This window comes from Microtus oregoni, unplaced genomic scaffold (genome assembly GCF_018167655.1).
Source record: "Microtus oregoni isolate MIOR12 unplaced genomic scaffold, Mior012 000024F_ref0000369, whole genome shotgun sequence".
NCBI lineage: Eukaryota > Metazoa > Chordata > Mammalia > Rodentia > Cricetidae > Microtus > Microtus oregoni.
Genome location: NW_024543083.1, coordinates 16,429,397 through 16,457,304, shown reverse-complemented (window position 1 = coordinate 16,457,304; position 27,908 = coordinate 16,429,397). Strand labels below are relative to the sequence as shown.

At 45.7% G+C, this 27,908-nt stretch overlaps 2 protein-coding genes across 5 annotated transcripts in view; one reads left to right on the top strand and one right to left on the bottom strand.

Moving 5' to 3' along the window:
- The window catches only part of Erich1 (glutamate rich 1), a 53,961-nt gene extending 37,549 nt beyond the window's left edge, over positions 1-16,412 (bottom strand). For 2 of the 3 annotated variants that reach the window (XM_041673861.1, XM_041673862.1), the window contains exons 1-2: positions 16,324-16,412; positions 2,358-2,504 (exon numbers count right to left, since the gene is read on the bottom strand). In XM_041673861.1, the coding sequence (XP_041529795.1) occupies positions 2,358-2,504; positions 16,324-16,345 (169 nt within the window). In that variant the 5' untranslated portion in view covers positions 16,346-16,412. Of the gene's footprint in view, positions 1-2,357; positions 2,505-11,139; positions 11,213-16,323 lie in introns of those variants that run through there. The other variant, XM_041673863.1, reaches the window with a different exon arrangement.
- Positions 16,413-21,658: 5,246 nt separating this feature from the next.
- The window catches only part of Dlgap2 (DLG associated protein 2), a 691,629-nt gene continuing 685,379 nt past the window's right edge, over positions 21,659-27,908 (top strand). For both annotated transcript variants that reach the window (XM_041673600.1, XM_041673601.1), the window contains exon 1: positions 21,659-21,884. In XM_041673600.1, coding sequence (XP_041529534.1) covers positions 21,867-21,884 — 18 coding nt within the window. In that variant the 5' untranslated portion in view covers positions 21,659-21,866. The remainder of the gene's footprint in view (positions 21,885-27,908) is intronic.

The following is a 27,908-nucleotide window of genomic DNA, read 5'->3' as shown; positions in this document are numbered from 1 at the left end:
AGCTGGTAGAAGACACAGTGCACTCCAGGATACGTGCACAGGAAAGGCTTTCTGAACAGAGCCCCATTTGCCGAGGAACTAAGCCAACAACTGACAGTGGGACTTCATGAAACTAAAACACTTCTGTACAGCTAAAGAAATAATTGAATGAAGACGCTCACAAAATAGTAATCTTCCCCAGCTATATATCTGACAGAGGATGAATATCCAGAATGCACAAAGAACTAAAAAACAAAGAGTCAAAGAGACAAATAGCCCCATAAAAACTGGGCTTTGGATCTAAACAGAGAGTTCTCAATCGAAGAAATAAAAATGGCTTAGAAATACCTCAAAAAATGTTCATCATCCATAACAATTAGGAAAATGCAAATCAAAACAATTTTGAGATTCATCTAACTCCAGTCAGAACGGCAAAGATGAACAAAACAACAGACAACGGATGCTGGCAAGGGAACAGGGAAAAGTGTCCCTTCGTTCACTGGTGGTGGAACTGGGAACTGGTGTAGGCACTCTGCAAATCAGGATGGAGAACTCTCAAAAAAGCTACAAATAAATCTACCGCATTACCCAGACATGCCACGCCTTGGCATCTTCCCCAAGGACTTGACATCCAGATACTTGCTCTGCCATGTTCCTTACTTCCCCGTTCACAATAGGTAGGCAATGAAACGTCAACAGATGAATGAAGAACGAAAATGTGACACACACACACACACATGCACACACACACACACACGCACGCACGCACACACACACACACAATAAGATTTTCTTTAGCTGTAAAGAAAAGTGAAACCATGAAGTGTGTAGTTTAACGGCTAGAACTAGAAAAGGTCGTATTGAGTGAAGTAACCCAGACCCAGACAGACGAAAGCCCCAGGACCTCTCCTGTCCGTGGTTCCTGCTCCGAGTCTTCAGATGAGGGCATAGAACCTGGAAGACCTTCAGAACCCAGGAGAGGAAAGGGGCAATAGAGAGGGGGATAGCAAGGTACAAGATTTTAAGGGGAAATAAGGGGAACTTGGGGGGCTTTAATCTGATAGAGAGGAGGAAGGATGGTAAAATAACTGTAAGGATGTCTGAGAAAGTATAGGGAATCGTATTATCTTTTTACCTAAAATTATATATAATGCATATAAGTCTATACGTCTATACAAAGACAGAGAGAGAAAGAGAGGGAGGGGTGGGGGAAGGGGAGGGAGGGAGGGAGGGAGGGAGAGAGAGAGAGAGAGAGAGAGAGGGAGAGAGAGAGAGAGAGAGAAAGAGAAAGAAAAAGTGCATTTAAATGAAATTTTCCCATCTGGGCTGATAATGTTCCCCCAAGATCCAAGGACTATCTGCCAAAACCCTACAACACCAGGTATGAAAAGTCCTCTTCTGAATTATTGGTTGGGGCTGCCTAAGAGACTTCCAAAACATCATAGGCCACTGCTATTGCCCTTGACTGCCTCCCTGAAGTGGTGGGTTAAGTCTCAATTGCTGAAGATACTATGCACTTTGGACCCAGAACCCAAAGGACCTGTGCTGGAACCGACCTGAAAGCCTCCTCCCTGAAGACAAGCTTTCATGGTACCAGAGGATTGGTGGGAAGAAAGCAATAGTCTGCTGAGCTATGGCACCTATGAACCATGCCAACCACCATGGCACTATAACCCTAAGGGTGCAGCAATGGCACAACACTTAGGTGGTACCCAACAGCTCTCTAACTGGTCTTATGACCCACTCAGTAAAAGGGACACCTATTCAACTATCTGGTACAAGAGACGTCATGGATCAGGGAGAAGAACCTACAACTACCACCTCACTAAACCAGCACAATCCCTAAGTACATTCTAAATATGTTTCCCCTCCTGTGGCTGTACACCATGTGGTCTGGCACATGCCGTCCGAGGAACTGTCCCCTAGTTGACACTGCTGCACTGTGTGAGAACTGGAGTTGTTGCGGCTCTCACTGTGGGCTTCCTGCTGCCCACTTTTCCAGGATAAACTTTTGCCAAAGAGCAATGCACAAGGAACATCAGCTGAGTCAATGGAAGCCACATTGGTACCAAAGGGGCTGTCGGGAGTCAGCGTAATGACTGTGGATACTAACAGTTCTCACTGTAGCTGAGCCCAAACCTACTCATATCACAATGTGCAAATGAGCCCAACAGAGACTACATGGTGGCCTCTGTGTGGCTGGGAAGCTCTAAGCCCATTGGCCCTCCATCGAATCAGCTGACTCACGCTGAATGAGTAGAGAATGAGGCTGTCCTGCTGAACTGCTGTCAAGACTTGAAGTGTGTTCTCCACAGAGGCCCCAGGCTAAGGGGACACACGCCCAGAGTTAAGTGCAGGGAAATACAATCCGTCCTTACCTGCCAGCCTGTGAACATGTGTGTGCTGTACGGCCTCTGGGGTCCCATTCTCAGGTGGTGTCTCCAAAGCAGCAGGCTGAGGTGTTCCCTTATCTCGGCCACTTGAAACATCAGGAAAAAGCCTCTTCAGCACTTTTTCAGTAAACACTACAAAGGCAGCAGATCAACAACAGAAATGATTTACTACATTTACTTAAATTGCATATGGCTTCCACTCAGAACAAAGGCATCCTTACTACCCAGAAGCCAGGCGACTGGCTCCAGCTCAGAGAATGCTTAGGCCCATACTCTCAGGCCACTATGCCGACACTGCGTGGCATGCAATCTCCCAAAGCTCACAGTTCAAATGGACTCCCATGCTCTGCCCCTCAGTGACCCCACACAGGCCCCGCCCTCAGAGGATGATCCACTTTGTGTCTGTCTCAAGGCCTTCTCAATCTCAAGGCCCCGCCTCTCAGAGAGGGGAGGATCCTCGGCCTGCCGGGGGGCCAAGAGCACTCAGGGCTTTACCTGTCACTGCACCTGGAGCAGGCACCTGGGCTACATACATGACCCCGCTTTTCCCTGATGGGGGTCGGTGCTACAGTGCATTTCTCCCCCTGAGCAGTCAATGAGCCACCCCACAGTGGAACTGGCATCAGGTTCCAGAAACCAGCTAAACTGGACAGTTGTCCTATAGTCCGAGGTGTGACAGATCAGCTGTGCGACCAGCAGGTCATGGAAGGGCATACACTCTGTCTAGGTGGAAACTCCGCCTCAGCTCTCACTCCTCCCATTCCAGACCCCGCCCCTCAGAGTCAGCCAAGTGTTAGTTCCTCCCCCAGAGATGCTCAAGACCTCGCCTACAGGGTATTTAAAGGGCCTCCTAAGGAAAGGCTATGTGGTTTCCCCTCTTTCAGGAGACCACCCAGGAATGCTTCGCTCAGAATAAAACCAGGACTTTAATTGGGTTTGATTTGGCCTGTTCTGATTTATTGCATCGGTGGAGTTGCCCACTGCTGGGGGATAGTTTTACTGAGCACACTCTCCACTGTCTCTCCCTTTGAACTGCTGACTACCCATGGAGGAACAGGTTTGTATAGCTCCTGCAGGTTTAGCGCAGATGTGGGAATTCCTCACTTTAGTCTGCACTCCTACAGCGCCTAAGTATCTCAGAGCCTTCAGACAGGAATCAGAACATCTGAAGACCGTGATTCGCAGTGTGAAATACGAGAAAAGACACTAGGGGAGGCTCGTGGATGAGAGCTCCTTGGTCTACACAGAATCGCTCCAGCTGTAAAGGGATCATACGCTCAGATAATTTGTGCTGGGTAACCCCTTTAGTGCGTTTCAATGGTAGCAACTACGACACTGGCTGGCTTTCTCGTTTGTTTAAGCTACTCGCTATTCTTGCTTCTGGAAGTTTCCGTTTCAGGTCTAACATTGAGCTCTTTGATCAATTTGGAATTGATTTGTGTGCAGGGTGAGAGGGAAGGACCACATCTATTCTTCTACATTCAAATAGCCAGTCTTGCCCATACCGTTAAAGTCTTTCCCCCCAATGTGTATTTCTGGCACTTTTATCAAAAATCAGGTGGCTGCACTTAGATCTGGTTCCTAATTCTATTCCCTTGATAAATGTGTCTGTTTTTGTCCAAGGCACCATGCGGTTTTGCTACTAAGAGTCTGTGGTATTAAAATCAGGAATGGTGATATCTCCAGTAGCATTCTTAATATTCAAGACTGTTTGGCTCTCTGGGGTCTCTTGTGTGTGTGTCTCCATGTGAATTTAAGATTTTTTTTTCAATTTCTGTTTGGAATTGTGTTTAATTTTTGAGAGATTGCATTGAATTTGTAGACTGCTCTTGATAGGAAGCCGTTTTTCACAATATTGATCCTAACAATGCATGTTCATCGAGGTCTCTCCTTCCACGGGTGTCTTCAAATATGTCTCCAGTGTTTAGAAGTCTTCATTGTATAAGTCTTCCCACTTTGTTGGTTTGTTTTATGCCATGTGTTTTCTCGCTCCCTTCCCTTCCTCTCTCCCTGCCTTCGTGTGTGTTTGTGTGTGTGTATCGCATGTGCAAGCCTGTGTGTGTGTATCGCATGTGCAAGCATGTGTGTGTGTGTGTGTTTTGTTTTTAGGAAATAGAACTGTGTCCCTGATTTCTTTCTTAGTCTGTTTGTTTTGGTTTATGGGAAAGTTACTCATTTTTAGACATTAGTTAGTAACCTACCACTTTGGCTGAAGTGCTTACCAATTCCAGAAGTTTCCTGGTGTGGCACATGGGGTCTCTTATGCTTAGAATGATATCAGCTACACATAGGGAGACTTTGACTTCTCCTTTTCCTATGTGCATCCCTTTTATTTCTTTCTCAAGTCTCACTGTTCTAGCTGGGACTTCAAGGTTGACACTAAAGGAGTACAGAGTGAACGTCTTTGTCTTGTTCCTGATCTTAGTGGGAAAGCTCTCAGAGTTTAACTGAAATCACTCTATGCAGGGGATAAGAACCCACAGGCTGTCAAAGGAAAAAGCACAGATCATGATATGGCTGACTTTTCCCTGAGTTCTTGGTCAGAAGTTGTTCCAGAGACCCGCAAAACAATAAAGGCCATTGCTGTTACTCTTGGCTGCCCACAGGAACTTGATGGTAAGAACCTATTGCTAAAGATGGCACATGCTTTGGTCATGACCAGGAGACTTCCTCCCTGATGGCTAGCTCTCATAATACTGGAACAGTCTTACCCAGCTGTGAACTCTCAGGGCCACAATATTACTAGCATGATAAGATATGCTCATGGGTGCAGTAGAGGGATGGGTGTTATGATAGTAATCAACTGCCTTCTGATTGGATTTAAGACCCATTCCACATGAGGAAATTCATGCCAGGTATTGGCCAAGAATCCACTGTTAGGGAAATCATAGGCACCAGGGGTGGACCCGTTCTTAGTCTGCTAAATGGACACAGTACCAAAAGTCTCTCTAAAGTCAGATCTCTATACCCACTGACCAGCGCAGCTCTCAGACCTCATCAGAGACATTTATTTATGTAGTGGGGGATGTTAATGCAAAAACTCCCAACTGGCCCACAATGGAAAGTAAGTGTCTGTGCGTGCTCAGTCACAACTGGGGCATCTGCATCACATCCCCTATACCTGAGGACCAAAGACTATCAAGGAAGAGGAGGCAGGGAGATTGTAAAAGTCAGAGACCAGGGTGCTGGACATGAGTGTGCAAACTGGACTTGGTGGGATATATTATACATACATACATACATACATATATACATATATACATATGGACGCGGAGTTAGGAGGCGTTGAAGGTGGATCTGGGAGGAGGTAGCAGGAAGAGTGGGGATGAATATAAAAAAAACACGTATGCATGTATAAAATTCTCAAGGATTAATAAAAATATAGCTAGACAGAAAGCCAGACGGTAGGCAGGCTGTTTGTATCCTATAACCAGCCCCTTATTCGCTGGTACTTTAACCACCAAACCTTGTGCCTTCCTGGCTAGTCTCTCCTTGGCTTAGGTACTCCTGGATCCCAGTGGTCTAGAGACCTCAGCCCACACTGCCCCCCCCCCCCATCTTTAACGGGAACCCTGGCCAGTGCAACCACCATGCCGTCTGCCCAGGTCTTCCTAACCAGTCATTCCCTCTGACCACAACAAGAGCTATGATTTGCTTTTCCTTTCCCATTAAACACCAGCATGGAGAACAGAGAGCCCCTGTGTAGCCTTCGGTGTCCCCTGAGCCTAACTTCTTACCCGACAGGGAGCACCTGTCAACACTGGCACGTGCTGGCACAGGCTTGGCTGTGTCTTACTAGCTATGACAATCAGTTCCATATCTAATGCCTCTTCTAGCCCTCACTTCCTCCCACGTCCTAGAAGCCAGCACTCACTTTTCCTATTCACCTTGGTGTTTATGTTCTTGTTTTCTGATGATCAGTGTCAGATATTTTGTAGACTAGTCCTAATTTTGGTCTGTCAGGTATCAGCCTGAAGTTTTTTAATTGGGTAACACTGTTATTTATGGGGCGATGCTTTCAAGGCATCAGCCAGGACTGAGAGTGTTGGCGTGTCTCCTTTCTTCTGACATTAACCTCAACCACAACTGGGTAAGTCTGTTGGGATTTTTTTCCGGCAAAGTTACCATGTTGCCCTTTCCAGGGAACAAATATCGCAGGGGAGAGATTTTAGGGCTTCATGCCTCTTCTCCATTAAGTCAGTTAAAGCAACTGTAGGGCCTGCTTGTGGCACAAATGGTCGAGGACTCAATGTTGGCTTCAATTCTCTCATTACTATATGGAATTCTTCTTTAGGAAGCTATTTACATTTTCACAGTTTATGGGTTATTATTTTATTACTCATTCATTTATGCATTAATAGATATTCATTCATTCTGAGGGTTACAGAAAAACCACATATTTTCTGGCTCAGACTGCTCTAGAACAGCAGCTTGCTCCTTCAGTGTGGGCCAGTGCCTTCTGGTCTGCTCCCCTGTCGTGAACACACGGTCATCATGATCCACAGGCGACGGCAGTTTATCCTCCACTCTCTGCCTAGACCTGATTGAAGGATAGAACTGTCATTTCTTAATATGAATCTACTCATGTTTATCCTTTGCTTAAGAACCACCAACTGCCTTGTGTGGACTGTGAGATGGCTCAGAGGGCAAAGGTGCTTGCTGCCAACCCTGGAATACAGCAGAAGGAGATAACTGTTGCTGGTATTGTTGCTATTGCTGTGTGTGTGTGTGTGTGTGTGTGTGTGTGTATCTGGGTATGTACACACGTGACAAATAAATGAATAAATGAAAAGAAGTCTTCAAGCAGCACACCATAACTAAGAGCAAAAATGCTGATGTATCAAAGAGAGGCACATCCATGCCATCCCAATCTTCCTTAGTCATGCAACATGACAGAACTAACAGAACTAACACTAACAGTAATGACCTGGGTTATCAAGAAGACCACAAAAAGACTTCAGAACGCAGGAAAATGGGTTTGCATTTTAAAAATAAATATAGACACAATTTAAGCATGAAAGTCCTTGAAGTTTATATCTCAAGTTTTAATATAGAAGATAGGAATGGGAAAAATGTCACATAACTTCAAGTGTGCAAAAACCAAGACATCGGGCTAGAGAGATGGCTCAGTGGTTAAGAGTACTGCCTTGCCTTCCTTGCCAGACTCAAACTGTGACCCAAGACAAACCCTCCCTCCCGTCAGTTGGTTTTGCTACTTATTTTGTCACAGCGACGAGAGAAGCAGCACAGACACCGTCTTTGGTGCATTATTTATGAAGTAAGTCTATGAACAAGCACATATGCAGCTGCTTGCAAAGAGATGTCAAGATGGGTGCCTCATTAAAGTTAAAGTTTTTGTCTTTAACATTAAGTTTAACTAATAAATATTAACCTAATTTAATCCTAATATCTAGACATCTAAAATAACTTTGCCAACCAATATCTAAACATTTTCAACTGCTGCAATATAAAGCAGAAAGTATTTTTGAAAATAATGTGATCTTAATTTGCAAATCAGTTATAAAAAAGCAAAGCTTATAGAGCAAAACATTGTTCATTTCTTTCCACCAACTAATATTGCTGGAAGGTTTATTCATGGACTTTCCTTTAACCCTGGCATTTGAGAACAAAGGGCGGACGCTGAAACTGAAGAACAAAAGACCTGTCCTCTAACACAAGATGTTCTACGTCTTGCTCTTACTTGTTTCCTCTCTACCAAGCTTAAGAACGACGGAAATAAAATCCCCAAAGGTTTACAAGGGCAGAGATGCAGCTACAAGTATCAGGTTGGCACTCACAGTCTACAAATCTGAGGCAAAGAGAATTTCTTTCCTGTCACTAACAGTGTTTGGGCCACTAACTTAAAACAGAAAAATTAGCTATTTTAGATCATAACTCTGTAGAGGCCATTTTGTGTTCACGCCTAACACCCAACATCCAGGTTAAAACAAAGCAAAACTTATACATTGCTTGACCATTTCCTATAAATAAGAACTTCTTTAGCAAACAATGCATGTTTTTTAATTGGCCAGGTTGCTTTTTGATTACTATTAAAAGCAGAAATAAATGGATGTTATTTTTGTTTGAAGGCTGCGTCTTCGTATAAGCCCACAATGTGTATAAGAAAGTATTAGACGGGGTGTAGCTCAGTTGATAGAGTGGCAGGCTGACACGCACAAAGCCCCAAATTTAATTCCCAGCACTACATAATCCCAGGCACAACGGTGCATACCTATAACCCTAGCACTTAGGGAATGGGGGTAAAATTATCAGAAATTCAAGGTTATCCTTGGCTATAAAGTGACTTCAAGGTAAGCCTGTGATATATGAAACTGTCTCAAAACAAAAAGTATTTATTATTAAACTCGCTCCTTTTTGACCTGGCATGCTTGCTGGGTCTATGTGTGTATATGTATACATGTATGTGTGTTTACATCCTACAAATATGGGTCTACAAATTAACTTAATGGTTAATAAGCTCTTTTTTGTTTAAATTCTAATATGCTTTAAAGAAAAAATAAAGCACCCAAACAGAAGAAGAGCCAGATAGTCTACCTAGTCCTTGGGAGGCAGGCTCCTGTCCTAGGACCCCAAAGGCTCAAAAGCTCCGAGCTTTCATGTGAATGAAATAAAAATTGCTTTGTGGCCATAACAGATACTTCTAGCTAAGCCTCGGCCAGGAGCTGGAAGCAAGCCTGCCTTTGGTCCTGCTCACAGCTCACCAGCATGCTCCTCTTCTAGCAGCGAGAGCAAGTTTGAACTCGCAACTCCAGTGTCTGTCAAAAAGCAATCACAAGGAGACAAGAGCAGGGGAATGGGGCTTTAATACCAATTGGAAAAAAAACAAAACAAAACACCAAAACAGCCTGCAGGGGAAAAAAACCACAATTACCAAGCTGATGGAGCAATCAGAATCAGGAAATGATAGATACAGAAAAAGACCAATGTGAAAGAAAACATCCCAGTGAAAATTAATGTGTTCCAACACCAAATACAGAAATTAAGTCTCTTTCCCACAGGGGGACTGAGTTATTTTGATATAATTTTCAGAAAGAACTAAAGGCTCTCTATATTTCTATTTCAACTTAAAGGCAGAAACCAAAGGAAAATAAACCTTTCTAGTCAAGTGTTCTTTGGAAATTAGACCATGAGGAAGAACTGTTAAGTATGTTTATTTCAGAAAGAGGAACAAAAAACTGGATGGCCGGGGACAAATCTATAGAACCCTAAGCTCTTGCTCAATTCAGTTACTTGATTGAAAACTCTAACGGTTGGTGGTAAATACCAAACAGTTCCCCTATTTTTAATAAAGGTGTTAATGGCAGCATTCAAGGGGATGTTTTTCCAGTTCTTGTTGTTTAACTGTGGTGCCAGTGTAGAGACCAAGAGACTGGCAGCAGTTCTCAACCTGCAGGTTATCAGATCAGATATCCTACATATCAGAGATTTATATTACAATTCATAACAGTAGCAAAATTACAGTTACAAAGCAGCAATGAAATAATTTTACGGCTGGAGGTCACCACGACACGAGGAACTGTATTAAAGGGCTGTAGTATTAGGAAGGCTGAGAACCACTGATCTAACAAGTCCTCCCAAGAAAGAAGCCTCAATAAGAAGGCGTCACATCACTCTGTGATGCCTCACAGCCCAGCCTACATCTCTAATAATATCAGAAAATAGAATATGAGTGCAGAACTTCCTTTTCTATTTTATTTATCCTCTTACCTTAGACACGACGGCTATATGCTTACGGGGAATACTGCCACACCTCAATAAACATAGACACGTAATAGTCAGATCAAAGTAAATATCTTCATGCTTTTCCTTTCACCTTGGGGCCTTTGAGTGAACCTCTTGTTCTTTATAAAGGATATGACAGGTTACTGTAAAATTCACAATGCTGTGTCATAAAATGGAATTTATTCTCCCTGAGGCTGCAGGGACGGCTCTGTGGTTAAGAACATGAGCTGCTCTTGCAAAGGACCCAAGTTCAGAGCTGTCTATAACTCTAGCTCAGGAACGTGGCTTCCACATACACTGCACTCACAGCTCAAACCCACACTCAGACACACGCTCATATACATAAATGAAAGCAAAAGTCACACCCTAAAATTAATCTATTCTTCCTCCCAGCTGAATTTTAATACCTGCCGTGTAACCTAGCCATCCCCCGGCCTACACCCCTCTGCCATTCCCAGCCTCAAGTGACCACTATCTGACTCTCCTCTGCTATTAACTCTCTCAGAGGCCACACGTGAGTGAGAATACATGTGTTGGCTTATTAGCACAATGTTCTCCATTTTCAAGTATGACATTTCTAGTGGCAGAATTTCACTGATCATAAGAATATGTGTACTTCTAATTTGAAAAGCTCTTACGTAAAAAAATACAGACATACAAAATTTCCTTTTTATAATATTCTTTCCCACAAAAAGAAAAATGAAAACTGTATGACAGAAAAAGGGATTCTGCAATCTTTAAGACTACCAAATCATATGTTATAAATTCAATGAATATTTTTATATTTTAAATTTTTTTATTTTGATGACAAAAATAACATATGCTTGCCCCTTGTGTACATAATATGCCTTATTTAAAATTAGACTAAATGTATAAATTTCACCTTACTGAACATATACTGTGCATCTAAAAAGCAGAAGGGATGGAAGACTGTCTTAGGTAGGGTTTATTATTGCTGTGAAGAGACACCCTGACCACGGCAGCTCTGATAAAGGAAACATTTAATTGAGGATGGCTGGCTTACTGCTTCGGAGGGTCAGTCTGTTATGATCATGACAGGGAGCATGGCAGCTGGCACAGGTGGTGCTGGAGCTGAGAGCGTCACACACCTTCAGGGAACAGGAAGTCGACTGTCACACTGAGGAAAGTTTGAGAAAAAGAAACCTCAAAGCCCGCCCCCACAGGGACACACTTCCTCCAACAGGCCACACCTCCTAACAGTGCTACTCCCTTTGGGGCCATTTTCATTCAAACCACCACACCCCTCACCCATGCTCCTGTAAGTAAAACTCATCTGGTTCATCAAGTTGGACTTCAGTGGCATCCACACTTTGGTCTGTCATGGGTCTCTGTCTGGGATGAATAGGTGTGTGTGTGTGTGTGTGTGTGTGTGTGTGTGTGTGTTCTGTCTCCCCAGGAAAAGCCGTGTCACACAACAGCTGCTAATTTACAGATATGAGGAGCGAGATCCGTTCAGAAAGAGTTATTTCAAAATGGAATGTTCACGAAAAGCTGCAACAATGACAGAGCCATATGCTCGCAGAAATTACACTGGAGCAAAAGAGGCTGATGGCAAATACCAACAAAGAAGCTCTCAAATGAAACGCCTTGGTTGTGCATTTCCAGAGAAAACCGCCCAGAACAAATGGGTTTCTGACAGATCCTTTTCCCTTAAGAGATCTGTGATGGGAAAACGAGGGTTATCAGGCTTTTAACCATCAGAACTGACCAGAAATGGAAACTTTCTCTGTGGTTTGACAATGCTCCTTCTCACCTCACCCTGCAGTATGAAGAAAAAGCTCTCAAAATATTATCCCTAAAACTACAACAGAAAAACAAATCAAACTATTTTGCCAATTTAAACTTTGAAAAGTCCCTCTGCTTTAGTAAGCATCAGCTTTAGTTGTTCTCCTTTTTCTTTGTAATATGCGCGTGCACACACACACACGATTTTATTGGGCACTTTAATGTTTCCAAGTTTGTTGTCGTTTATGGAAATTTGATACTCTGAATTCTTTTTCAGTAAAAACTGGTTTAAACAAGCTGACTGAATTTGCCAGTCCTATGCAGAGTTCCTGAAAATGATAGCCAAAGTATTTAACCTTTGCCTATAATCCAGACAAAAACGAATAAACTGATTGTACCATCTCTTCACATGTTCAGTATAGTGCGCTAATTCAATAAATGATAGAATTATAGGTGGGAAAAATGATTAGCTGAGATTTAAGCAAGAGTTGGCAAGCTTTGTGAAATATTAATTAAAACAGTACTCCAAATAAGATTCAAATGGTACATGATTAGAATCTCTACGTAGCAGATATACACTAGAGAGCCAGGCACTGTGGTGCACGCTTGCAACTCAGTAATCCAAGGGCTGAGACAGGACTACTGTGGGTGTTAAGAGTCACATCATGTTCAAGGCCAGCCTGGATGACACAACAAACAAATACCAAAAACATCCATTTACAAACACTTCAGTACTGAAAAAAATTGAAGAAAATGTCCCAGGTACACTATGTGTATGAGCTTTCTCTCGTAGAGGTTTTTAATGACACTTGCCACACGGTTAACTACTATAAGCAAGTTAGGTCCAGGGAAGGCTGCAAACGCTTTCATTAAGACTGGGAAGTTGTAGTGGGGAGACAGCAAAGCATACTTCTGGGAGGATGGGTTGGTTCTGCCACAGACCATGCTGGGCCCTTCACCAGCCACTCACAGCGCTGCCTTCTCACAGAAATAGACTGAGCTGAGTGAAGCCAGCTGCTACTCTGAGGGCAAGTCAGGATGCTGTATTTATTAGAAATTGAAGACGTGAGACAAAGTATAATTTATATACCAATAATCCTATTTTTTCATTAGACAAAGTTTAAGCTCAACAGAAAGAAGCAGCGACCTGGAAAGTATTTAGATCAGTGTTTCCCAACCTTAGGGTTGAACGACCCTCACACAGGGGTCATCTAAGACCACCAGAAACATGGATATTTACATTATGACTCATAACAGTAGCAAAATTACAATTATGCAATAGCAATGAAGACGACTTTATGTTGGGGGAATCACTACAACATGAGAGGCTGTATTAAAGGGTGGCAGCGTTAGGGAGGCTGGGAACCACTTCTTTCCATGGGGGGTTCTCTTGGCTTGGCAGATGGGAAGGTTATAGAGCACAAAGGCTGCTGGTACAGTGTCACTTCCCAGCCTGCACACTGTCCTGCAACCTCACACTTCCTGGGCTGTGACTTCAGGGCAGGACCTGACGGTATTTCTCAGGTCCCTCAAACATGCAGTCCTCTCCCTCCCTTTACAGAAGGCAGCAAAGAAGCCTTACACACTTGGTATCTTTTTTCACCTGCTCTTTAGACGAACCTGCTGCCCCTTCCTGCACCCTGAGAAATGCACCATGACACCAACCGCTGCCTCTGTAGACCCCCACACATCACGCAGGTTACCTGGCCTGCACAAAGCACTGCTGTTCTGCTCCCTGTGTAAAAGATGGTTGTCCCCAACGATTGGAAGCAATTAGCTCTGAGGCCGTAGCTCAGGTCAGACTGAAGTCTGGGCTTCTCTAACTGTATCTCCTATCCCCATCCCCAGGAGGCCAGGAGGTGGGGTGGGGGTTGTGGAGACAGGACCCCCCTTGGCTCTTCTACTCTCTTCTCCGCGGCTCCTTCAGCCACAGTAACTCTGCACCTGGCCCGAGTTTCTGCGCTAGGTCCTGGTATTCTATTCATTCTGAGTGGAGTCTCTTCAGCTGATGGCCTGGTACAGAGGCAGTCTACCTTCCACAAGAAACGCAAAATGAAATCACCAAAAAACCTACAGTCATTTCTTCAATCCCCCTCCCCCCCCCCCCCACACACACCTTACAAGCTTTCTAGTCTATGCTAGGGCCCAGATAAGGAACAGTCTGGCACCCTTAGGCCATTCTCCACACTAGGGCATAGTTTTGAATAATACCATTGCTGCTATCCAAGGGAGGGGATTTCACGTAGGATCCCTAATGCCTGAGGCAGCTTACATCAGCATTGGATGCTCAGCGGCCACTAGCTAGCTGAAGAGATGTTGGCTCAGGGCTCTGTGTATATCCTATTTCTATGTACATAGAACAGTCCAGTATCTTCGTTCACCATCTCAGCACTTGGGAGACCGAGGCAGAAGGATTACTGTGAGTTCAAGACCGCTCTGGGCCACAGAATGGGATGCTATCTTTAAAGGTAAAAATACCCAGCACCTCTCCCCACCACTGAGACACAATGTCCCTGAGGAATAGGTGGACTCAAACCACGAGTGACACCAGTGGCGATGTCTCCACCGGCCAGGCATTTTCCTTATTATGCTTAGACCTGGCAAGGTGGGAGGACAGGGCCAGCACAGGACAGGCTGAAGACAGATACGCTCTGGTCCGTGCAGTTGCTTTAACAAACTGCAAGTGCTTAGCATTCTTACTCCGACTCAGGTCACATATTTCTCAGAGCTTGTTCCCCAGACCAGGGCTCTTCAGGCGATCATGCTTAGAAAAAAAGAAAGCTAACATTTGTTTTCCATTACATATACATGCATACATATATAAAATATAGAGATACGTATGTATTTGTATATATTTAAATAGACACACATAAAATGTGTGTGTGTATATATATATATGTACCTTTTAAAAAAACATTTATCAGTGTTTTGTCTTTATGTATGTCTGTGCACCATGAGTGTATCTGGTACATGTGAAGGCCAGATTTGCAGATTCCTTGGAACCGGAGTTACAGAAAATTGAGAGCCACCATGTGGGTACTGAGAAGCCAAAATGGATCCTTTGGAAGAGCAGCCAGTGCTCTTAACCACTGAGCTGAGTCTCCAGCGTCTCCCGCTTACATTTTGTACTTTCATGATCTATTAATCTATACTCATTCCTCCAAACACAATTTTCTTAAACTAATTTCATTTTACCTCATCATTTTGCCATGTTTTCTCTCCTATGGGAAAGGAGACTCTATGCAGGGGGTAATTTAGGGACTGGTGAAAACAACCCAAAGCTTTCCTTCATTGCATCTGAGTTTAGTGAGGTTACAAAGAGTTTTAGAGTTGACTAGATGCTTTACTCTGCTCAGGAAAAAGCATTTAATGTCAGGTTTAAAAGTATCCTAGACAGAGAAGGGAATGCAAGAAGATGAAGCATGGGTGTGGAACTAATCAGACTGCAGAAGACAGATGAACATATATTAACCAATAAAGAGTTTGCACTCTCTTCCAGCGGGAGATTATAACAAAGTTTGCTACATGCTAAAGAACGCTTATGTCCAATTTGGAACACCACATCTGATTGTTTATGGTCCTTTCTAATCCCTGAGATGGCCTTACTTTTTTGGGGTGAGGGGCTGGCAATAAGGTGAAAGTGGGAACACGCTGAAGAGGGTGGTCACTAGCACAGTTTTCTACACAGAAAAACAACAACAACAACAACAACAACAACAAACCCAAAACACAGAATGGGGATTTTTAAACTAACTTGTTCATGGGTTTCTTGCTTGCTGAGAAACTAGTTTCCCGCCTTTTAAGTAGATACTTACAAACTGTATACAGTTGACACTGGCTTCTTCTTCACTTCACAACGGAGAAGATGTTTCAAACACAGAAAAGCACGAGAGTCTCTACTCCCATCACAAGAACTCCATTTTCAGGACCTCCAGATGCTAACCCAGAGATGAAGGCCATAGGAAGAGTGGGCTGGTGTAGCTGCCCTGGATGGAGGCTGCCCTCCAGACAGGTCTCGTGTCACCTCAACACACACACACACACACACACACACACACACACACACACACACACTCACTCACTCACCCAGTCCCTACACGCGCCAGCTCCGACACAGGGCTATTCTAGAAACAAGTGAGGACGCCTAGGCGCTGGAGGACTCTTCCAACAGTGAGGTCGCTGGGACAACGAAGACCCCTGCAAGGCTGCCACAGCAGCCCAACCCAGCCAGCAGCAGGAGGAATCCACTACCTGAGACGGGGGTCGCCAAAGGCCTTCACACCGCTCGGGGTCCCACAAACCCCGGGGACCCTCAGGGTCCATCACGCCCCCGCTCTGAAGTCCCACGATCCTCCCCTCCCCCCATCAGCCTGCCGCGTCCTCTGGTCACAACATGAGGACACCCTCCACCCCTGGGGATCTCAGACCTAGTTTCCGCTCACGTTCCGCGCTTCCTGCCTACCGAGCTTCCGATGAGCAGACATACTGAACCCCAGCCGGGAACCAGGGGCCCAGCCGCCGCCAGATGCGCGCCCGCGGTGCTTCCGGATTCCTTCCGCGCAGGCCCGCCCACAACATTAGGAATGCCTAATCCGGACTCGAATTCCCCGTCGCCGGCTGCCAATCATCCATATCCGGAGCCTTATTGGTTGGTATAGGGCCCGGGCGTGGCTTAAACTCTAGGAGCCTGACTGTGGAGCCTGCGCGGAAGGCCAGTGGCCTCGTAGCGCTACTCCGGGGTTTGCCCCTCAAGTGGATTTGTGCCAAGACACAGTGGGGACGGGACCGGCTCTGCACACTTGCGGGACTTGGGTTGCAAACTGGAGGAAGGTTGCTGAGGAGAGAAGGAAGATCTGGAAGCTTGAGGCGAGACAAGGTCCTCTCTCGGCCCAGACAGCTGCGTTCTGAGCGCCCTTCACCACAGCTGCGGATGGGACTGGTGCGCCCGCACCCCTGCGGTGCCCACCGACGGCGGCGACCTGGCCCTCTCTTTGTGTTGTCTTTCACCTGAACCACTTTGCTTTTAGTCCGGCGGTGCTTCCGCGCTGGGACCCTTGTGCCCTGTTGACACTGATTCTTCGTCTTTGCATTGCTTCTTCAGAAACAGGATTGCCGAGTGTCTGCACGACCTGCTAGCTGGAAATAACGTTCACGAAAGGTCAGACAAGAGAGGTGCGTGACAAAGAAGACTGTAAGGACCGTATCCCAAAGAGATGAGCTCTTTGAAGAGAATAAGGCAGGGAGCAGGGTTAGAAGCAGGTATTTTTGGTTAGTGGAGGTTATCAAGCACAGACTCGAGGAGCTGAAGGAAGAGGACCTGATGTTATGCAGAAAAAATGCTCAAAACAGAAAAGAAGACATTGTGGTTCAAGTAAAGTGTCTGCCCGCCAGCCTGTGTCGGGAGATCTTAACGCGGGTAGGGATCAGAGCGGAGAGAGGGCGTGGCCTCGGTTGTTGCAGGACTCTTTGGAATAAGCCCTCCTATATCAGTGAGAGTGGAAGGGCAGAGATGTTTACTGATGGACTCCAGCCAGCATAGTTCCCGAAAGGCCTCGGTTGAGGTCCAGTTTGTATTATCGTTTTATACTCTGAAACCACAAGGTGGGGTGGGCAAGCAAGTGAAGTTTTACAGAAGCCTAAGTGGAAGTCTGCAGGTTGCTAAGGGCAACATGACCCAGTGTCTCCACTATTTGCCCGGTCAATGTCATTCTGTTCCAGGTAGAAAGTGAAGACATCCTTGGCAAATAGACAGTACGAGCGGTGCTTTGAGTAAATCAGGAAATAAATCAATAAATCAGTAGCTAAGAATTGGTCTTTGCTGCCTCGTTCTGCTTCACCCGTGACAACCATGGAAGAAGCAACATTGAGTTTTTAACGATGTGGAAAACTGATCAGTTTTGAGCCTAGGAGTGAAACGATGTGATGTAAATGCTACAAGAAGTGACCTCAGCTTCACCATTGAGAGTAAATTGCATCGGGATGAAGCAAGTACACTGTGCACCAGCTGCTACTAGGAAAATGTTGGTAGTTAGCATCTGAGTGGTAACGTTGAAGACTGTAGGAAGAAACGGCCAGGGTGTGGATGGGTTTGAAGACAAAGCAAGAGAGATGTTCTGGATCATCAGGATGGTCTGTGGTTGAAAAGGGGAAGTCTAGAATGGGTTCAGGGTTTTGGTTCAGAAGCGGAGCCGTTGGGATTTCAGGCTGATACGGGGATCCTTTGGGAAGCCCTTTGTTAAGTGGTGAGGGGGAACTTTTGATACAGAAACCTAGGAGACCGTGGAGAGAATGGATGTGGCCAGAGTAGTGGCTAAGGAAGAGCTGAGCCACGACGGACTCTAACCTTTGGGAAGCTGAGAGATGAGGCTCCAGCTCTGGCCCAAGAGAAGGAGTGACTAGAAGGGACAAGGAATGACAGCCATCCTGCAACCAAGTCAAAGGAGAGTTCGCCTGTTTGAAGGCACGGCTGGATTTGCCAAGGGTAGGTCTTTAGGGTCTTTGGCTATAGTAATTCCACTGGCATACAGGACACAAAAGTGCAATCGTTCAAGAAAACAGAAGGTCCTGGATGCAGCGTCTATGCCAGCGTCTGCTAGAGTCCCCAAGAACTCCAGCAAACAGGACACTCCTGTATCTCTCCCAGTTGGCCACAGACACCATCCACTCAGCTGCCAGGCTAGTCTTGGGAAACACAGTTGCTTCCTGGTCTCCTCTTCCCCCCACAGACCTGTCCAGAAAGATCACATCTATTTTGTGCCTCATTGCTCATGGAGACTCCACTTGAAAGTTGATCTCTTCCCAGCCCTCCTGCCGTCTTCCAGCTCTTACCCCACTACCATGCCACCTCTTCAGTTCATAGCAACCAAAAAGATCTTTTTTTAAAAAAAAAATCTGAAAAAAATCTAAAATATTCACTTTGGGGCAGGAGAGATGGCTGAGTGGTTAAGAAATCTTCCATTTCCGCACAGAACCTGGGTTCGGTTTCCTGCAGCCACATGGTGGTTCACAGCCATCTGGAAAGCAGCTCCTGGAGATCTGATGTCTTCTGCCCTCTGAGAGCACCAGCCATGTGCACTGGTGCACATATGCCTTCAGGCAAAAATACTCCTGCACATAAAATAAGCATTTGAAAGAAAATCACTTTAGCCCATCACAGGGCCAGAATCAAAAACAAAAACAAAACTGAGAAAGCATTTGACAAAAATCTAACACTTGTTCATGATTTAGAAAAAGAACAAAAACAAACAAAACTTCTCAGTCAACAATAAGTAAAAGGAACTTTATTCAACTTGATAAGGAACATTTACAAAGAAATCTGCAAATATCATCATCAAGGGAAAAAACAATTAGAAGCTATCCTACAAAGATCATGAACAAGGCAAGGATAGTCCCTCCAGCCACTGACTTCAGTATCATACTAGAAACCCTAGCTAATGTAATCAGACAAGAAAAGGAAATAAAAAGACCGCATATTGGGAAGGAAGAAATAAAAATGTTTTTGCCTGCAAGTGACAAAGAAAATCCTAATGTCCTGGTCAAAATCCCACATAAAATTACATTATGTATAAGACATAATCCCAACTCCTACAAATGTGTCACAAATCCTCCCGACGCGTTGCCTGTCAGTCCACATTCATGAGATGGTCTTTCAGTTCTTAGACTAATTAGTCATTTAGAAGGAAAGGCAAGTCTCTCCTTGGCTCTGGGTCTTCAGGTCTGTTCTTCCTACTGCCAGAACTCTTCTCCACCCCTGACCCCATTCTTCTGGGAGCTTGGGCAGAAGTCAACCTCTGACTTCACCTCATTCATATCAACTTCTGAAGAGGGCTTCCTTTGACATTATCAAAGTTGCCCAGTGATGGAAGTAGAAGGGAGGACGGAAGTATTCTGAGGTGCATCTCAGACGTTTCCTCAAAGAATCTTCAGTAGGATGGGCTCCAGTTGCCGGAAGCAGAGATCACCCTGATGACAAACCCTTTATTAACTTTCCTCCCCTTTCCCACTCTTTTTATTCCTGTTTGGTTTCCAGAGTTAAGGCGTTCAAATAAATTACATTCAAAACCATGTCTTGGGACCGACTGTGGGGCAAACCCAGAGGAAGATGTCATGTAACAGCATGGCTCACAATACTTCTGTCCTTTTCATTCACAGCACAGCACATTTCCTTCGCAGAAGCAAACACGATCCATGATTATACTCCTATAACTTTAGTGTGGCTCCATCCCAAGACTGGATGTGTGCCCAGTGGCAATCTCTTTTCCTGTTTTGTTCACACGTCCACAGCACATAAGTACTCACTAACAGTACCACTCGTGTTTCTCTCGCTGCTGCCATTGCACGAGGTAACAAATCAATGAATGGAAGATGGGGATGTACGTGGAGAGGAGTGAAGATGGATTTTAAAAGTTGATTATGCAGTCTAGATTTTGGTTTGAGGCTTTCCACTGAGACCAGTCGGAATATGCTAAAAGCACTAAGAAGAAGGCATGTCCGATATCTTTGATTCATTTATGTTGTTTTTCACACAATTTGTGCTTTTAAAGTACATGAAAGTTGTTGGTTGATCATATGAAAAACATTTTATGGAGATTGTTTTTGTGTAAAGATCTTGGAATTTTGGAAAATACTGGGTTGTTCACATGTCTCCCTTCTACTCTATACTCATTCATCTTTTTGCAAGTATCCATCTTGCTGATTAAGTTTTGGTCACATTTAAACTTAACAATGGAGACACCCCTCCCTTTTCCATTTCCATTTCCATGGGTCCCAGTGATTTGCCCAAGGTTAGGAAGGTTTGGTAATGGCAGAGCCCAGAGCCCAACGTCAAACTGACTCTTTAGTTGCCAGGGTATTTTACTCTAGGCCACGGTAACTTTCTTCTTAACTGGTCAACAGATCTGAGAAGGATATTTCCATGAACCTAGGACCCAGCACAACGTGGCTAATTTTGCTAAATTTGCCAAACTATTATTGGTTGTCTTCTGACTTCTCTGAGATAAAAGGATAAATTATTATTATTATTAATAGTAATAATAGTTATTATTATTTTGCTTCCACTTCCACACTGCACACGTCTATGTGCTGCAACAAACATGCGTTGAACACCATCCCATCTCAATGCTGCTCTTCCCTGTCTCTGGACCAGGTTTGTTAAGGAAGATAGCTGTTTGAGGTGCAGGGGGTGGGGGTGCCCCTGGAGGATCCCTGATTCCTCTGAGCACAGCACCAAGCAGTTTACAGGCGGGGAGGTAACAGGTGGAGACAGAGAGAGGTTGTATTTCACAGAGCCCAGAACAGCCATGTGCACTCTCAGTGGCCTTGCGAAGCTCTGTAACAGATCTGTGTTCTAGCGCTCCCTCTCTTTGACCTGGGAGCCCAACAGATGTGGAGGACTTCACCGGGAAGAGTCGGGTGCACCAAGGCGTCTGCAGATCCCACAGCTCGATTCAGATTGAGCTAGACCTTTTCAAGCGCACTGTCTTGTGTGTGGGTTCCCACGCCGACCTACAAACACGCCGAGCTCTCGCGGGGTGGGACCTCTCTGCTCCCCCGCCCGGTACCTTCACTGTCCTCGAGTGACCCAATGCTCTGCGCGCAACAGTTGGGACCTGCTGTGCGCGGGCTCCCGGGCCATAATTGCGCGCCATGCGATCTCCGGACCAGACTTGCCATTGGCAGCCGCACGGCGGCCTGAGCGCTCCCCCTAGGCGCGCGGCGCTGGGCCCTTCCTCAGATGGAGCCACGCACCGGCCGCCCCCCAGTGCGCCGGTGCCTCCCCGGGCGCCGAGTGCGCAGGCGCCGGCCGTGAGGACCGACCGTGCGCTGGGCTCGAACGGGGTTGGAGCGCGCGGCGGCGGCGGCGGATTGACAGACTGCGGACCGACGCACGGACTCAAGGATTCTCGAGCTCCGGAGCTGGCGGCAGTGCTGTGCGCGCCGCCTGGCCTGAAGGGTGGGCCACCTTGCCATGTCGCTCGGCATCTTCTGAACTAGGAAAGCCCGAGGATGTCCGCTCTGAGGAAGGTGCGAGACGCGCGGGGCCGCGGGGACTGGGATGCGGGGACCTGGGCGCTAAGTGGCTAGAGCCGTCGGGGCAGGGAGGGGGCGGTGCTGCGAGACCGACCCGCGTTGGCCCTGACTAGGCGGCTGCGTTGCGGGGTAGGAGACTACTAGGAACATGCTCTGGGAGTGGGAGATAACCTTAGGGGCGGCCGGTGCTCCGGGGTCCGCCGCTGGGGTCCTTCCGGGCTGCAGAGCTCCGTGGCAGGGTGGCTGGCGCACGGGCTCCCCGGGTACAGGAGCGAGGCGGAGGTGTGAAATTCCCCGCTCGGCGAGGCCGGGTAAGGGGGTGCAGCTTGGGGCGCTGGCCAGCGAGGGGTTGGTGGGGCAGTGGGGAGCGACTCGTGTTCCCCCTCCCCCAAGCCCAGGTGGCCACCGGGACTCAGACTGGGAATGAATGCAAGGCGCTTGGAGCCGGCGTTACCGGGCGCTGGGGTCGCGGAGGCGGGGAGGGGCCACTTGAGCCCTTTGCTGCAGCCGTCGCGATGAGCAGGGCCTGGGCCTAGGGGTTTGGAGGGGGATAACCGCTGCTGGGCTCTCCAAGTGCGAGCCGGGGAGTACGGGGGCTTTTTTAGGGGTGGTTGCTAAGCGAAGCGCTACCCAGCGCAGGGTTTTGTAACTAAGCCTCCCCCGGCAGCTGCTGTTGCTGTTCTCGGGCTCTTTTCCCTAACGATCGCAGAAGAAATAATGAGGATGTAATTATTACAGCCCTGCGCAGCGAAGGGGTGGGGGGCGGTAGGCACTGGCTCCTCTGTTCAGTGCTGGCCAGGTGGGGCCGGGCGGGGCAGGGCATTCCTCTCCCACTCTCCTGGAGCGGCTGAGTGGCTGGAGGTGCTCTGCTGGGACCCGAGACAGGGGCTGGGGCTCTATACCGAGTTAGAAGAGGTGGGCAATGGCAGCAGGCGGCGTCTAGGCGGGTGCCGAGTGTCGCAGGTGGAGGGGAACCCGGAGCGCTGCGGCTGCTTAGCGATTCGCACCCGAAACTCATAACACCCTGTGTGGCGCTCCTACACTTCGGGAATGTGATGCCAGCCGCCTGCAGGTCGCTTGTCTTTCAAACGGATGTCGATTTCGGCCCGGGTCGAAATCCAAATGCGTGACTGACTTAATCAGCATCCGCTGTGTTGTATTGATGAGAAAAGAAAGCAAGGGACAGCGAATTCGCCCGTGGTGTTGATGAACTCTGCTAGCCCAGGCTGTGGGCGTTTCAGGACTGGAGATTAAAGCGCAGCAGTTCTTCCTGGCGCCTTGTACTCGGAGGCGAGAGGGAGCTATCTGGTCTGGGAGCCTTGGGATTGCTGTTAGTGGTCAGTGTGGTCACATGAGTCTGCAACCTTGAGATCTGACCGTTACCTTGGATCCCAGTCACCTATGTTTTACAGAAGTGTCTTTTTGTACAGTCCACGAACTAATTGCATTTGTAATGAGGAAACACCCTGGAGGTGGTCCAAAGTAGTCCACGACCGGTTCAGGGCAGTGTACAAGTCTGAAGCTGACTTGCTTAGTTCAATCTCCCCAACAACATATAGACTTACAGTTAAAGTGCATTATAACAAGATTTTCACCTTCATATTCTCTGTGGGAAGTGCTACATAGCCAAGACCAAAACAAATAAACAAGCAAACAAACGAACAACCAACCAACAAAAAAATAACCCACAAACCAAACCAAAAAAGAAAAAACCAACTGATGATATGATGAAAAAATAATAATTTTTGGCAGGTCAGGTTGTTACTCTGTTGTTTAAAAAAATGCCATTAATCAGGATTTTCCAGTAGCCAAATTGTCTTGTGCAGGCTGTTGGATGACTCATGCAGCGTTGGCTTCCATGGTAATTGTAGAGTGTGCATACCACTTCCTTTTAGATGATGTGACTTTTTCATTACTTCGAAGAGAACAAATTAGAATATTTTATTCCCCACATCTGGCAACATGGCTGGCAGGCCACAGGGAGTCCTCTGCTCCAACACATCTGGGTTGGGAGGAACATAAGCCTGGTGAAAGAAGATGGCTGTAGTCCTAGCCAGGGCACTTCCTCTCTGAGCTCTCCATGGGGATGATCTAGCGGAGGTAGGCTTTGTTCTCTGAGATGACCTGTGATGAGCTAGGTGTGCCTCCTCCCTTCTGAAACCATCTCTTCCGTGGTCCGCTAAGTCAGTAGGCCTCCTGTTCCTGCTCTGACCTGTAAACACCTTATATTTTAGGCCAAAGGGCAATACACCAAATGGTGCATGCTATGCCAGATAACCCAAAGGAACGTGATTAAAATTACCCCCTCCCTCTGGAACTTTGGTCTTCCCTCGAGAACCCTTCCAGGCTGAGCAGTGTGGATCATTGTTCCCTTTGCTGCCATTGGTCTTCTGCCACAGTGGCGTTAGACTGCGTGGTGGTGCTCCTGGCAGAGGCAGGAGGCTCATCTGCAGAAGCCTGTTGTGCTGTGCCCGAGTTAGGGGACATGGGATTCAGGTAGTTCAGTGGCAGTTGATGTTTCTCCAGAGTGATGTCAGTGTGCTCCTCTATGGTGGAAATCTGTTGCTTCTCATATTTTTGTCCACTTCATTTCTGACAGCGATAGAAATTCCAAATTGAATTAGAAGCAGAAATCCGCTTCTTAGAATTTAATTTCATGTATCAAGAACATGATCAATGGCAAAACTAAAAAGTTCTAGTATTTTATTAAGTGTTATAAAATTTTTTTAATGCCATAATATTCTTTTATAATTACATTTGAGGGAAAACCCCCCATCTCAGTTGCCCAAGGAGTAGAATGATGCACACTTGGATTATAGAATTTATGAGGGAGTTAATTAAATATTATTTATTGACCCTTGGAATGGATATGCCATGATCATACATTGGCTACAATAAAAATAGTTGTGATTCATCATTTTGGCCAGATGGAAGTCATATTTAGAGCATTGCAGTATGTTGGCTATAAAAGAATTAGAGCTTTACCACACAGGAAGTTAGTGGGCAAAACATTCTATGCAGTTAAAATTGCTCTTAATCCACCATAGTTTTAACCAGCCTTTGATTTCCATTTTCTAAGCTGTTGCATTTTATTGGCATCGACTGAAATATATTTAGTTGCGGGTCCTCATGTGTGGAAATCTCGAGTGTGACAATTCGCTTGCATTCATAACAAGCATTCTGGGTTTTCAGGAGGCTAAGTGTCTGTGCTCTGGTCCTGATGAAGTGTGGGATTGTGGGTTCCCATGCTGGTGTAAATCCTGCAGCCTCCCTTGCCCTTGGTCAACTCTGCCTTCCAGGACTTCAGAGCAGTGGCAGACAATATATTTGGTTCTTAATTAATCTCTTTGGCAAAGGCGATGGGAATTAACCAGCTGATTTTCCTTGATCCTGACATTTTCTCTGGAAATGAGAAGTCATCTCCATTAGTAACTCAGGGTTGTTTCTTCTTCTTCTTCTTCTTCTTCTTCTTCTTCTTCTTCTTCTTCTTCTTCTCCTCCTCCTCCTCCTCCTCCTCCTCCTCCTCCTCCTCTTCCTTCCTCCTCCTCTTCCTTTTTGGTGGAGGGGGAAATACAATTATTTTTTTATTTTACATCCGAGCCGCAGTTTCTCCTCTCTTTTCTCCTCCAAGTCTCCCCCTCATCCTTCCTCCATTCCCAGACCCCCCCATCCACGCCTTCATTTGTTTAGAATAGAGCAGGTCTCCCACAAATACCAACAAAACATGGCATATCAAGTTGCAGTTAGACTAAGTCAGCACCTCCCCTTGTATTAAGGATAGGGCAAGGCAACCTAATATGAGGAGTGGGCTCCCAAAAGCCTACTGTAAAAGATTTGGGGATAGCCCTTGTTCCCACTGTTAGGAGTCCCTCAAGAGGACCAGGTTACACAACTGTAACATATATGCATAGTGTGTAGATCAGTTCCACACGGGCTCCCTGGTTGTCAGTTCAGACTCTGTGAGCCCCTATGAGCTCACGTTAGTTGATTCTGTGAGTTATTTCTTGACCCCTCTGGCTCCTACACATCTTTCTCCTCCTCTTCTGCACGACTCTCTGAGCTCTGCCTAATGTTTGGCTGTGGATCTGCATCTGTTTCCATCAGTTGCTGGATGATAACTCTCTGATGACAATTGGGTTAGGCACCGATGTGGTCACAGGAGATGGCCACTTCAGGTTGCGTATCCGCTATTGCTAGGAGTCTAAGCTGGGGTCTTTCTTGTAGATTCCTGGGAGATTCCCTTGCATCAGGTTTTTAACCTGATCTCAAAATAACCCCCCTTTCCGGTAGTCTCTTTCAGTTCCCCCTAACCTGATTGCTCATGCTCCCATCCTCACCCACCCTCAGTTCACTCATAAAAATCTCTTCTATTTCCCCTTCCCAAGGAGATCTGGGTGTCCCCAATGAACCCTCCTTGTTACCTAGTCTCTCCGGATCTGTGGATAATAACTTAGCTATCCTTTATTTTTACAGCGGATATCCACTTATTAATCAGTACATACCATGTTTATCTTTCTCAGTGTAGTTACCTCATTCAGGATGATTTTTCCCCTAGTTCCATTCATTTGCCTTCAAATTTCCTGGTGTCTTTGTTTTTAACAGCTAAGTAATACTCCATTGTGTAAATGTACCAATTTTCTGTATTTATTTCTCTATTGAGGGACATCATACTGGCAAACTGAATCCCATAACACATCCAACAGATCATCCACCATGACCAAGTAGACTTCATCCCAGAGTTGAAGGGATGGTTCAACTGCAAAAATTATGGCAATGTAATCCACCATATAAATAAACTGAAAGAAAAAAATACCACATGATCATCTCATTAAATCCTAAAAAAACCTTTGGCAAAATTCAACACCCCTTCATGATAAAAGTCTTGGAGAGATCAGGGATACAAGGAACATACCTAGACATAATTAAAGCAATATACAGCAAGCTGACTGCCAACATGAAATTAAAGAAACTCAAAGCAATTCCACTACAAACAGGGACAAGACAACATCGTCCACCTTCTTCATACCTGTTCAATTTAGTACTTGAAGTTCTAGCTAGAGCAATAAGACAACTAAAGGCGATCAAGAGGATGCAAATTGGAATGGAAGAAATTCAAGTATCACTGTTTGCAAACGAAATGGTAGTATACATAAATGATTCCAAAAACTCTACCAGGAACCTCCTACAGCTGATAAATACCTTTAGTCAAGTGACTGGATACAAGAGTAACTAAAAAAAAATCAGTAGCCCTCTTATATACAAACAATAAATGGGCTGAGAAAGAAATCAGAGCATCAACACCCTGTATAATAGCCTTGAATAATATAAAATACCTTGGGGTTGCTCTAACCAAGCAAGTGAAAGACTTGTATGACAAGAACTTCAAGTCTTTGAAGAAAGAAATTGAAGACGCTATCAGAAGATAGATCTACCATTCTCATGGATCAGTAGGATCAACACAGTAAAAATTAGTATTGTTTCCAAAAGCAATCTATGGGTTTCTTTATATGTCCCCCTTTATACGCCCAGGGGAACAACTGCTGTCCTGTCCTTCACAGGGCACTGGAGGGGCGGGATGCTGTGAGAGATTCTGCATCTGGTGTTGCTCAGGAGGTTTTCCTATTTGTGTGATAAAAGCCAGTATGTTAATATCCAGCGTTTCTTGCCTGACCTTTCAAGAATTAGTGGCCTTAGTGATTGCCAGTATATCTAGCATGCAGCGTGAACTTATTCCCTTGCGCGTTGGTGGTTCTTCTCATGCTCAGAGTGTGGCTGTGGTGGGCCACCTCTTTCCAGCAGTGGGATACATGAATGGCTGGGCCTGTCACAGCTTCTATGACTTTGTCAGGTTGTTGGATCATTAAAGAACATGAAATTCTACTCAAACATAAAATTTTATGTGACTTTCAAGGAAAAAGGCATTTTAGAAAGTAAAATGAAAATGTATAAGACTCAAAGTTGTTGTAGCCAACTTATAACTTCTTTAAGACATAAACCTGTGTTCTACAGCCCCTGTCT